Source organism: Alligator sinensis, unplaced genomic scaffold (assembly GCF_000455745.1).
Source record: "Alligator sinensis unplaced genomic scaffold, ASM45574v1 scaffold950_1, whole genome shotgun sequence".
NCBI classification, from domain to species: domain Eukaryota; kingdom Metazoa; phylum Chordata; order Crocodylia; family Alligatoridae; genus Alligator; species Alligator sinensis.
This window is the reverse complement of record NW_005842331.1, coordinates 332,566-346,454: the sequence shown is the minus strand read 5'-3', so window position 1 is coordinate 346,454 and position 13,889 is coordinate 332,566. Positions and strand designations below refer to the sequence as shown.

The window sequence follows — 13,889 nt, the reverse complement described above, 5'->3', positions numbered from 1 at the left end:
AGAGGGAGAGAAGAAGAAGAGGAAAAGGAAGGAAAAGAAGTAGAAGCAGGAGGAAAGAAGGAGAAGAAGAAAACCCCTGTGCTGACACCATCCCCTGTCGTTCTTGGGACGCTGGAAGAACAGATCATCTCTCTCTTCAAGGATTGTGCTACGGACTGTGCCTGTCAGCTTTGCAGCCTGAGTACCGTGGACTAGGTGAGATCCCAGCGTTCTCTGTCTTCTTTCTAGGCATAAACTTCTGAACCTGAACTGTATCAGTTAAGCTTGAGCTAAGTTTCCCCAAATACTTAGTGAAACCAGGGTAGTATTGTCATTGTTGGTGTTTGTTTTTCTTTTGCATGTCTATTACTACTAGTACTATTATATATTTCATATGCTTAGCAATAAATAACTTTTATAGTCAAACTGGTAGTAATTGGGTATATTTTTCCTTCTCTGCTTCTCTTTCCTCCCGTGCTCTGCAGCAACGCTTCTTTTACCTATGCTAAAGATCCCTGTGAAGCCCAAATTATTGTGGGGTCTGCTCATCAAGAGGCCAAAGATTGGGACGTGCTGAGTTTGAAACACATAAGGGGATCAGCTTGTACAGGCTGATTGACCCAGTTTGACTCAGACGTGCCCTTATGAACTGAATGCTGGCCCATGAGGGTGTCAGCTGGACACCCAGCCGGATTCAGAGGGATTCTGTTTACCTGTGTGCTTGTGTCTGACTGCATTTTATTGTTGCTCTTATGAACTGATTCTTGGCATATGAGGGTGTCAGCCTGTCCATGCTGATCAGCCCGGCCAGGTCAGGCGTGTCACGTTAATTTGTGTGTGTCTGTGTGTATGACTGATTTGGTGACTGGAGGAACCCAGTCCCATTGAGATTGAGTCCTGCAAGATAGCTCCATTGGGGGTGAGGGCTTGCAGAAGGGAGAAATACAGCTCCGTATAGTAACACAAGCAGCACATTGACAGAATCACCAAGACCCTAGAAACTATCCCTAATAAATGAGCACACCCCAAAGTAATGGGCAGATTTGGTAACAGGGGGCATGTTACAGGGCAAAGGTCTGACCAGAGTTACCCCTGTGGTCTACTATTCTTGATGATTAGACAATTCTCTCAATCAGATGTGCTAAGACTGCTGCTTTTGAACTTATATAGTTTAAATAGGCCTTTGGGCTGCTCTGGCTTCTGCTAGGGACCAAACTAGTCTAAAATCTGAGTGGGGAGGGAGGGAGAGGGGAGTGGGGAGCAGACAAAACTCTGAATCAAGGTGAATAACAATCCAAGCCTAGTGACATGATGGGCCTAATCCTGATTGTAGAAGCACAGCTGGACTCACACAAGGTTATGAAATTGCAAGAGCTTGTGGCCTCGCCGAGTAATTTGGGCTGGAAAGGAGGCATGTGAGAAGGGAAAATATAGCTGGCACAGAAATATCATGGTAATAGGTGACAGGAAATGAAAGAGTGGACAGCCTGAAGTTAGTTCTCAAACTTTTTAGACACAAGCACCCTCCCTTACTTCCCATGAGACGAGACTCAAGGCACTGCTCCAGAAGTGCCATCTCTTAGCCTTTGCCTGTTTTTTTTACTTTAAAAAAACCCACAGCAGAACAATCCTTCTGTTGCCAAGAACTCAGAAAGACCACAACAGGTCAAAATGACCTTGGCAGTCTGGATTCCTATTTGAAATCTCTGGGTCTATCTTGTGAATCATGTGTGTAGGTGTTTGCACACTTAACAGTGCTAACATCATGCAGCACTCCACAGCCCCTGTAAAAGAATTGCATGGCACCCTGGGATGCTGTGGCACCTTGGTTGAGAATTACCACCTGAAGCTATCGCTAAAGCTCAAAGGCATATAAAAATATAATTTTTCTGAAGAATCAAACCCAAACACATGCACATATATCTTGATCTGAAATATCAAAAGTCCCAGGACATTCTATGCCAATCTCCCCATTATGGCGTGTCCCTCTCTCTGATACAGAGAGAAACTGGGACAGCCTGGCACAGACACACTGGCATTTGTTGTGAGACTGTCAGGATTACTGGCTGAGCTAAAAGCTGGCAAGGGCTCCCAAGCAGACCAGTTCAGCCCTGCTAAGCACAAATGTATTTCTTGTGTGGATTACTTAATACCAACTAAACCAGAGTCCAAACTAAGAGAGACAATAGATCTGTCACAGCCAGCCACTCTGAGCAGGAAAAGAAAAGACAGAGAATGACCTTTTGTTCCCATGAGACAATTATTAGTTTTCTGTGGCAGAATGTAACAAAGAAAACCCACCCGATTTCTGCGTGTAACTTCTGATGGAGAAAAAGACACAAAGGGAGAGCTCTTTAGCATAGTGAGTAATTGTGCTTAGTGCCAAAATGAACTGCTAAGACCCAGGAACCAAATACTGCCCACTACAGAGCCAAGTGCAAGGGCCAGCACCAAGTGCATCTGAACTAAGAAAGGGCTCAGCATGCTCTGTGGCAGCAATTTTCTCTGCTTCCTCATTTTTGTCCTCGCTCCCACTCTACTTCCCATGAGGTCTCTCAGGTTACCAAGCGAGTACGAGTACGTCAGTCTGCATTGCTCACTGCCCGTTTCTCCCCCTCCAGCTCTCCACTTCACAAGGACAAAGGCACAGAGAGGGGACAATCGGACCAGCAGCAGTTTGCAAAGCTGAAGGACTGTCTGAGACACAGCTGAAGAGTCCCTTCTTTGTTACTCTGAAAGCAAAAGGCCATTAATTGTTATTTCACTCACTGCACTTGCCACTGCAGCTGGGATACTTAAAGAAATGCTGCCACGCTCCAAACGTATTTGAGGAGGGAGAGAGAATTAGATTTCTAGCGCTGGTTACCAAATAAAAAAACTGCAAAACACTTAAAAGTGTTGCAGTTTGACATATTGAAGGGAAGGGAGAGTTTTTGTTGTTGTTATTGTTGGGGGGTTTTTGTGAATTAAAAAAAAATTGAGAGGAGAAAAATAAAAAGTGCCAGTGGAAAATTGTTTTGATGGTTGACGAACCAAAAACAAATTGTTTTCATTTTGATTTGGAGAGAGTGGGATCAGATTCCTCTCTTTTCCAGTGGGTGAGGGGTAAATTAAAAAACAAGAGAGAGAATGTTTGTTTTTAACAATTTGATAAAAAAAAATTGGAAAGCTTCAGGGGAAAAATAAAATCCCGTTTTTTGACCATCCCAGGGATTCCTCCTTTGTTCCAAAAATATTTAGAAGGCCCATGAAAAAACAGGTTTCCCTCGCTTTATGCAGGTTCTGTATGTGCAAATTTGCTCTTATGCGATGACCTTTTTTATACCAAAAATTTGTTACACGCGAAGTAAATTCACTCTTATGCAATCGGTGTGGTGGAAGCCCGCAGTCAGCTGCTCTGTGGGAGTGGCATGCACCAAAATATAGTCTCCCATGTGGATCTGTGTGCCTTGCTAGTTGTCTGCAACACGTGTTTCTGTAGTTGTCATCCCCATTATGGTAACATTCACCACCACCCTGTGCCTGTGTGTACCGTCTGCTGTTGGTGAGTACCAAAATTGTCTTGTAAAAGTAGTAGAAATGGGCCTGAGGGTCAGTACACTCATGGTCTTGGAACGTATCCCTATTTGTTACATTGTGTTTCCTTTGTGTAAATTCGAGTTATGCGTCATTTTCCAGGAATGCATGTACAGCATAAAGCAAGGGAAACCTGTATTATAATAGGATATGACAACAACAGTCATGCTACAATAAACATGTTCTTTGCATATGACAGAATAAAAGGAAAGACAGTTCTCTGAATGTGGCAACCCACCTTAGACAGGGAAGGCAATAGTACCGGTGGTGTCGGGAACAGCTGGAATACTTCTTCACAAGGACCCCAAAGGCAATTTAAACACAAGCAAGAGGCTCTGCACCCAGCATTGTCCAAGAGAAAGGAGAAAACCTACCACTCTCAGCAAGTTTCGCCGCTCTTTGAAGGTGGCACAGCAACCAAGGATACCAGTAACCATGACAACAACTCCAGCCACTACCAGGATGTAGGCGGTGGCCATGTACGTGTTGGAGGACAGCAGGCTGATGTAGTCACTCTTTTCTGCCAGGGTCCAGATTCCCACTGCCATCACGGCACCGCCTGCCAGCTTCACAAAAAGGAGGCAAGCAGGTGAGATGCATCTGAGGTAGGAGCTTCCTCCTTCTCAAGAACATGCAATAGACCTCACCTCGCTGAGATTCACTAAGGGCTTATTTAAGTCAACATAAAGGCTCCTGGCACAGTTCAAGCAGCGTTGGACCAGGTCCTAAATGAGCAGACTCTTTCTCTCTTCCCCAGGTCCCGGGTAGGGAAGCCAACAGAGTCTGAGCTTAATGTTCAAACTGGAAAAGGATGTCCCTATCTGGGGAATCTGTCTGCCACGTATGCATTGTGTTACACCTTTCCAAACTTAACCTGGCTTTTGCATGGGGACTCAAAAAACCATCCAGCTAAGCAGGGTATGAAGCAGCAGAGCTTTGCACCCCTGCTGGCTGATCAAGGAGCAATCCCGACTACTTCTAAATGGCCATGGTACCTAGTTCCTTCCCTCCTGGACCAGGCAACAGTGGAAAAATGAAAGATCATCAGAAGTGGGAATTCAGACTGGACATGAGCACAGAAATATGACAATACAGGAATTAACTTCAGCCACTTCATTCCTTTGTATGGACGCTCAAATTGTTTGTTCCACACAACAAACATTTATAGATTACCTCTAGGTCAATGTCCTGGCCAACAATTAACTCAAGAAGGAAAACTTTAGTTTAGAAACAGTCACAAGGAGTACCCCCATGGGTAGCCTAGCCATCTTCATTCTACTATCAGCATTTGAGATGCCCTCCTATTGGTGTGACAGAGCTCCTTGGCCACAGGTGCTCCTGGAGAAGATGTATAGTCTTCTAGAGAAGAAGAACAGTCGCTTGCTCAACTGGGTGAGCAGTAGCTTTGCAGGCCACTGCATTGTCCATACCCAATAGTTTCAGGGCCTACTGCTGGCCAGATAGGTTACAATCTTTCCCCTAACTTCACCATGATACGTCTAGTCAGATACGTATGGTGAAACCCTGGCCTCACTGAAGTCAGCAAGTGTTTTGCTAGTGATGTTGCTGGAGCTAGGAATTCCCACGTGCTATATATCTTGCTACCACCACTGAAACAATGGAGGCACCCAGTAGAGTATGAGGCACTCAAGTGGATAGACAGAGTGAACAGGCATCTTACCCAGAAGAAGAAGTTGAAGATGAAGAGCAAATACTTGAGACAGATGGTCCCACATGTCTCCTTCTTCTCAGTGTACTCACGCATCTTCCTGGTTTAGCAGGTCCCTGAAATAGCAACAAAAGGTATTTTGAAAGACTGGTAGTTTTCCCCTGCTTCTCCCTCATGCAGTATCAACATCTGCCTGAATACACCCATAGCTCCTAAAAGCCTCTGCAAAGGTACTCAGGAGAACTTTTACAATCTTTTCTCCAATGCCTGATGAAGGGTGTTTGTGCCAGCAAGCTTGCAATTAAAGCCTTTTTTTTTTTTTTTTTTGGCAAAAATCTTGTTGGTCTACCACAAGTCTTGATTGCTTTCTGCAAAGGTACAGCACTGACCTGCACCACTGTAGTGAATCATCAGGCTACAAATGGCCTCAAAATAGAGCTTCTTGTGCCTCTAACACTTCTGACAGGATGAGAAACAGATAGTGTAGCCATGTGATCTTACCAAGTTAGCTTTTTCCATTATCTTCTCTTTCTTCCTATCACTACTTCTTGTGACATATCTTTAGATTGGTGGTTCTTACCCTTTTTAGACTCCAGGAACCCCTTAACAGATTTGAGGGGCCCCTCAGAAAATGCTAGCCCTTAGTTTTCATTCTTTTTTTTTTACTACAGAAAAATAACAGAGCAATTCTTTTGGAAAGAACTAAGAAAAATCACAATAGATCAGAATGTTTAACACTATGGATTCCTATTTGAAATCTCTGGGTTTGTCTTATGAATCATGTTTGTACACCTAACAGTGCTAGCATTGCATGGCACCCTTGAAAGGATCTCATGGCACCCTGGTTAAGGATCACTGCTTTAGATTACACACTTTCTGGGGGACAAAACACATTTACCCCTATGGGAAAAAATGGACACAGCCTCCAACCACCCACCCCCACCCCAATTTTTTCCTATTTAAACTAAGGAAATTAAATCCTACTCCTGTTCCAAGCTGCATCTTAGATTTATATTAATCTGGACCAACTTCACTGGAATGTCAGAGAACGGAGAAACATTTCATAGACATGAAGAGGCATGTCTGATGTACCCAGGAGGATTAAAATAATCTCATCCTAGCCAGCATCTAGAGGACTTGGCCCTTCCCTAAAATCCACCACCTCCAGCAGAAACTACTGTGCCAACAAAACCAAACCACATCTACCTCTGTCCTAGTCTTCCTCTGTTTGTGTTAATCCTTCTCATAGCAATGGATAGATCAGATCAGGTAAGTCCTTTATCTTGTCCAGTTGCATTTATGGAATAACTTATCCACAGGGAAAATCCCTCCTGACCTTCATAATTGGTTGCTTTAAGCAGATGGGTTCATAAACTTTCCAAAACTCTAGGGTATTTTTTAACCCTTAATATTTTTAACCCTTAATATTACAACTCTGAATAACTGTGTTACTCATTCAAAGACCCGGTTCTTTTCTAAATCCCTGAAAAATGATATCTTAGAGCAATGAATCACAATAGCTAATTGTAGGTTCTCTTTCCAACTCTGTGCACCGACCTAGTTCTCTATAGGTCATCTAGGCCCTTTCCCTGAGCCAGCTCTGGTTCTTAGGAGTCGATCATAACCAATGCTAGGAGAGAGAGGTACATGCAAACTGGTTTCACATTATCTACTAGCTATAAAATGCCATTAAAGACACACATGAACTTGGAAGCATTTGCAAGTCAATAGTGGTCAAAGCTCCTGCATGGCATTGGAGATTAGGTATGCTCTTCACTGGGGACTCTGGGAGCTGAATCTGCCGCAGATTGTTGTTTAAAACAACTAAAAATGCACACCATTAAGTTAACCAATGATATATGTTCAGGTACTTATTTTTATTTGCATGTTTAAAAGGGTAAAGGCATTTTCAGTGTTATGCTAAGTTAGGAACCAGAGTCTTGTGATGTTTAAGCACTTGCTTTATGAGCTCAGGTAAATTCTGTACGGCTTTTAAGTTTGCAAAATATTTTAAAACTCATTTAGTAATGGTTTTCCTCTCTGTACCGACTATTGAAGATTGATGTGCACTATTATGTTTCCATTTTTAAGATTGCCAGACAGCTACCAGTTATGATGGTGTGTGCGCCTCATACTGATATTCTGGTACTTAAGTAGATTTGGGTAAGATGAAGTCCATAGAGCTCTATGTTGAAAAAAAGGGGATAGAAATAAAAGAGATTGTAAAACAGTTGAGCTGAGCTGGCTCCATTTTAACTGCTGCAGTGTTGCTACAAATCCAGGATTGGTAACACATACTCTATATCACTGATTGGTTATGGTCTTTTATAGTTCTAAACAATAAACCAATTGGGCTGTATCAGATTGGTTTTCCAGGCTTTTATTCACATAAGAAACAACTCACGGCCAACAAGGTGCAAGTCAGCCTAACTCCCCTGGGATCAACTGATGCCAACGGAGGTTCTTGCCCCGTCACAAGATTCTGATCACTATCAGTTGCCCCAAATATCACCTGGAGCATTGGTATCAGCATCCCTCCTTACTTTCCCTACCAGCTTAAGGGTCCTTCCTTCATCCCCTCACAGCAAGCAAAGAGAGGTGCTGGCAGCTCACCTTCTCTCTGTCTGGTGCAGAACATATTGCACTCTGCTCAGACCAGCAAGATTTCTCCCGAACAAAGGAACAGGGAGATGGGCAACTGAAAAGTTTCCTATGGAACCCAAGTTTGGGCTTCCCCACACCCTGGAAATTTAAACCAGTGTAACCACAAGCAAGCTGAAGTCTCTTTTGAAGACACACCATGCAAGGCTTGCCACAGACTTGGACTGAGAGTGGTTGGACCAAAAAAAAATCCCTCAGTAGAAACAGGGCCTTAAATTAGGTCCTAGCAGTCACGTGTAAGAAGTATGTGCCTGCACTGGGATCTTACTGTGTCAGACAGTAGCAGTCAACTAATGCCCGGCATAAAGGCAGCATAGCTGCATTTGCACAGAGCTAAACGCATGCTCATTAGCACTGTAGCTATAGAACTATTTTACTTACAGTCACCTAAGAGGCAATGTAAAAGCTAGAGGTGCACCGGTATATCAGTTGCCTATCAGATTAGCACCAAAAAAAAGGAAATTATATTACTGGCTATCAGCTTTTTTTTGGCCGTTGTAGTTGATAATGCTTATTGATAATTATGCCTTCTGGACAGAGCCCTGGACACCTGGGTTCCCTCCCCCTGCGGCACTGGGGCCCCCAGATGCCTGGGCTCCCTCAGGAAATGGCAGGTTTCCCCTTGCAGGCAGGCAACATTCTAGCCTGCAAGAGGTCCTGCTTGGGGCTGCCAGGAGCAGGACACGGGGCCCATGTGTATGTGCGCAGCTGCATGTATGCGCATGGCCAGGTATACAGCTGGGCAGCATGGAGAGCAACTCCGTGCAGGTAAGTCTGTGGAACGGGAAAGGGCATGGGGGAAGGAAGCAGCGGGGGGGGGGCAGATCGAGGCCCCCATGGTGAGGGAGGGAGTGGGGCAGGGTCTGGGGCGCTTCCCAGCCAGGGTGGTGCATGGGACCCAGGGCCATGGCAAGGAGTAGTACAGAGCCATGGGCGCCTTGTCCGGGGGGCGGGGGCAGCTCCCCAACAGCTGCATGCACCCTCAAAAAGAGGCATTGCAGGGGGCATGTGCCCCCACAGATTTGTGTGCAGGGTAGATGCAGACTGCTTGTTGTGGACTCAGGGCTTTCTGCTCTGCTGTCTTTCCCTCGGGAGCCCTGCACCAGCCATGCGCCCCCTGCCCACCTATCAGCAGTGGGGGTGGGGAGTTGCACCCCCCCACTGCCAGGTTGGCAGGGGGCGCATGGCCAGCACAGAGCTTCTAGGGAAAAGACAACAGGATGGAGATTCACAAGCCCACAGTGGACAACCCACATCTGCTCCCACTCAGCATTGCTCCACTTAAAAGCATCCCTGGGCTTAAAAAATGGTGGTAGCAGCACTTGAACTAAAGCTCATTCAACAAGCTTTAGTTTAAGTACCCCCACTTCCAATTTTAAGCACTGGGATGCTGATACATGTGACGCCAGAGGCTGCTAGAGTCCACCAGGAAAAAAAGATTTATTTAGGTCACTAGTTTAAAATGCCTTGCATTATTACTAAATATTGGCTAATCACATTGGCATTGGCTGATATGGTTGGTTAATAATTGGCTACTGGTATCAGCCAAGAAATCTTTATCAGTGCACCCCTAGTAAAAGCCTTTCCGCTCCACACCTTCACCCTCAGGCTGGTACGCTATGCTATACTTAGGGCTACCACTAAAATCGCCATGAAACTGGTCACCCCCTAACCCAGGTGGACCCAGCAGGGCTACCTGACCCCTGCACTGGCTGCCATTCAAGGTATTGGCTGCAGTCACCATATCTGTCAGTTAGTACATGGGACACTCAATCAATGTCCTGACTGTGTCTCTGCATCCCTCGACTGCCCCTGCAGTCTGGCTCTCTACTGGAGGCGGGTGAGGAATGGCAGTCACCCCCTCAGATATGTAACTGCATTTTATTTACAGGGAGACAATCCCCTTTGGTTCTCTCCAGCCTACCCACACCCAAATTGAGCCAGTGCTTTAAGAAACCAGTACATCAAACCCACAGGAATGCAGGGGTGGGAATGTGCTCTATCCTAGAGCTGATCCATCCAAGCCTGTGCTTCTGCCCGGTTTCACAGGAAGACGTTTTTCTTCAGATTAGGATCCGACAGCACCACACAGAATCATTTCACTTGGGAAAGGAATAGCTCCAAGATGACAATATCTATCAAGGCAACTAACCGGGAGGCTCCTGGCTTTCATACAACTCTGCTGATGCTCCGAATAAGATTAATTACTACACTGTTGAGCAAAAGCACGGGGGAGTGGATGCTGGTGGCGCCATATGTTCTGAACAGGTTTATAATGGCAGAGAGGTTCCCTGTTAATTTAATGCTCAGAGAAAGGAAGTCACAGCCCCTGCATCTTTGTTCTTGCATAAAAGCATAGCAGCAGGACAAACTCCTATGCACTGCCCTACCCACATGCCCCAGCCCAGACCTGCAAGGGTAACACCTAGGGAATGGAAACTAATACCAATAGCACTGATCTGCTCTGTAGACAAGGCACAGGGCAAGTGCCCTTTCCCCACTCTGAGCTTTGGGAGTAAAAGATTCCCGACAGATAGAGCAAGATGCTCCCAACCAATGCACGCAATGTAAGGCTACACACGGGAATATATATCAATGCTAAAACAATCAGGGAAAGTGAAGCAGGCCTTTCCCCTCCCATCCCAAGAGTCACTTGGCTATCTCAGGACTTGACATTACTGGGAGAGATCAGCCCAAGTAGGAAAGCAGGGAAAACACAGGATAGCGCATAAGGTGCTGAAAGGGAATTAGAAGAGGGTACTCTCTCCTCGCCTCTGACATGACCATTCCTTTCCATAAGACCTTGGAAAAGATATGCTTAATTATTCCATTTCCTCTTCCATTCTTTGTCTTATCTGTTTAAACTATAACCCCCTTGGGACAAGGTAGGTCTCTCAGCATGTGTTTGTACAGGCCTGCAAACAATGGAGCCCCATTCTTGGTGGGAGCCTCCCAATGTTATTCTAATACTAATGATGAGAAACAAGCAAAAGCCTCCCGTTCTCTATTCATAGGATACTGCCATGGGCCAGATCTTCAGCTGATATAAAGCATTATATTTCCACTGGCTGATTCATGCCCCTACATTTTGAACAATGCATCCGTTCCTCATATGGTCAGTAGGATCAGATATATACTTAACCCAGTATAGCTGGATGATGGTGCTTTCCCTTCCCCCACCCCCAGGCTTTTATTGACATCTTCACTGAAGAACAGGGAAAGTTACAGCATTAGAAAAAGCCACCCAGCAACAGCATTTCAATAGCTCCACCCTGGTGCAGAACTCCAGTTGGTATAAAGCAGCTTAGCTCCATATTGATTTACACCTCTTAACCGAGACCTGGGAGATGCCAGACTCGGCAGAATCTCACTGAGGAAGGGATGGGGGATGGAATAGACATCCTAATGTCCAAATGACCCTTGGGGAAAGGTAATATCTGGCACATCCTCTGCACCAAAACCCTCTGCCACTGTGAGGCCTAAAATAAGTTTTCCTCTGTTCTTACACAGAAGCCCCTGTAGAAGCCCACCTACGAGCTTTCTACACATCCCTGCAGAAGGAAGCTTTGCTTCTTGGAGGAGGGGAGCTATAACAGCACACAGAAAGGCTTCTGCTCTGTTTCCAGAGAGCTGGCAGGGAACAGCTGCAGGTTTATGAAGCCCAATGATTCATGGGCTACCGCCTTTGCATGAATTACAGAGCAATCACTGCTGTCTCCTGTTTGATCTATCCCTCCTAGCCAGGAACAACGTTTATGGGACAGGCTGTCCCTGTGTGCTTAATGACTAACAGAGAAAACTATTCAGGGAAGTACATCCTTCTCTCTAGATCCATGTAGTGAATGTTTTCCCCTTACATCAGACAGGGTGGGTTTACCCCCTGCAAGAGGCCATTCAGACTGCCCTGTAGGAAGCAACGCAGGTCTTCAGATCGGAGAGAATGACAAAGGAATGATGCATTTTAATTAATATCAAGCTCATGCAGGATGTAAAGTGAAGATCCTGAGTGGTGCTAGGCACCCATATCTTTCTTTTATATCTTTGGGGTGTAGGCAGCATACTTCTTCAAACGGGACTGCTATAGATGACTCTAGATGTTCAGGCCCATACACTCCAAGGGATTCAGGCACCTCACTCCCACTGCTTGGCACCTGAATACCTTGAAAAATGAGCCTCGGGGGGGTGCTCCTCCAATCTTCCTTGAAGGAAAAAGGAGTCCTTCTACTGACTGTTGCTCTTTGAATCGGAACTGTTTTTTAAACCCTTCCTGAAATTGGAGAAGATGATTTAAGAACAGCAGCACTAAACACACACAATTATATTTGATTTCAGGCACCAAGGGGGGAAAACAGAACTATAACAACTGCCTATTAAAAGAAATGTTTATAGCAGGTTCCCCTATCACACAGAGAATTATGAATGAACTACCAAATGGCCGGAAAATAGCTAGCTATGCTGTGTGGGTGCATTTACAGGGACATAAATATATTAACTAGAGATGAGCTTCCTAATAGAAAACGTTTTGCTTCATTGATTGAAAAAATGGCTGGTGGCAGAGGCCCCTCTGGCTAAAAGCACTGCTATACTACAGATTACTTAGTCCAACAGTTTTCCCAATGAACAGCAATAAAAATCCATTCTACATCTAAAGGGGAAGAGGGGGTGATGGCGCTTATTCACACAACAAAGGCAGGTCTTGAGATAAGGAATTATTGCATTATAATAGCTGTACTAGTGGCTCTCTACCTTTTAGACTTCAAGTCACTCCTTGTTAGACTCAAGGCACCCCTCAGAAAATGCCAGCTCTTAGCCTTCACTTTTTTCTTGACTACTGAAAAATAAAGCAATTCTTCTGTCACAGAGAACTCAGCAAGACCACAACAGGTCAGAGCGTTTTGGATACCATGGATCCTTGTTTGAAATCTCTGGGTTTATCTTGTGAATCATGTGCAAGGGGCCTGCACACCTAACAATACTAATATTGAGCAGCACTACTAAAAAGATCTTGTGACAGACACCTCTGGGTGCCAGAGTGCCCTGGTTAAGAGGCAGTTCTTTTAGGTGATGTACCTGCACATAGTCAGAGGCAGCCCTTGCCATAAAGAGCTTGCAGGCTTAAGTAGACATAGCTGAAAAAAGCAGCAGCAGCATCTTTGTTTCACAGACAGGAATTGAGGCACGGACAGGTTAAATGACCATTCAAGGTCCCAGAGCTGCATGCTGCTTGTGTAAAGATGGTTTGAGGGTTGAACCACAAAACAGGAATTGAAAAGACCCTTGTCCAATTCCCTGCCACTGATTCCCTCGAAAACCTAGAGCAAGTCACTTGATCTACTCAGTTTCCTATGAGTACAACACATGCACCTCCCTACCTCCCTCAAGGTCTTGTACATATTAGGCTAGATCTACACTAGAAACTTTTTCCAGTACATAGTAAGGTCAGTTAAGGATTATCAGGTTTTTTTGTGACATTTCTTTACTGGCCAAAGCCTTAGCAAAGGCACAATTAGACCAGGATTAAGGTGCCTCTGAAAGTAACAGCTTATTTTGGTCAAACTGTTGTAAGTTATATCAGCAAAAACACTTTTTGGCCTGGTATAAGTTGCATCCATGTTAGGAAGGGTTGCTGGTAGACCTATCTAGGTTAGATCTGTCCCCATTACATTACACACTGGGAAGGTAGGAACCAACATATATTTGGAGTGTTTCAAATCCCAGAGTCCTTCAAAATCCTCACTCCCACCAAGCACTTCAAACTGGCTGTGAAGGGATGCAGTGCCTGTGCTGTCTAGCCAAGGGGCTGGAAAGTGGGAATTGCTGCATGTCTCTTGGTCAGCCAAGGACACAGGCAAGGAGGGGATTGGGGAGCGGAGCACTGTGGAACGCTGGAGGACTGCTGGAACGTACAGATGTTTCAGGAAATGCTTTAAAATGAAACACCTCAAAGATGTTTCCCCTTTCTTGAGGCTGCCCTCAGCAACAATCAAGATGACCGCTGAAGAAA

General features: G+C 45.1%; 1 protein-coding gene across 4 annotated transcripts in view; it reads right to left on the bottom strand.

The window, feature by feature from the left end:
• The window catches only part of CD151 (CD151 molecule (Raph blood group)), a 48,600-nt gene that overhangs the window by 13,775 nt on the left and 20,936 nt on the right, over window positions 1-13,889 (bottom strand). For all 4 annotated transcript variants that reach the window (XM_006028613.3, XM_025210033.1, XM_025210031.1 and 1 more), the window contains exons 2-3: window positions 5,237-5,340; window positions 3,930-4,121 (exon numbers count right to left, since the gene is read on the bottom strand). In XM_006028613.3, coding sequence (XP_006028675.1) covers window positions 3,930-4,121; window positions 5,237-5,320 — 276 coding nt within the window. In that variant the 5' untranslated portion in view covers window positions 5,321-5,340. The remainder of the gene's footprint in view (window positions 1-3,929; window positions 4,122-5,236; window positions 5,341-13,889) is intronic.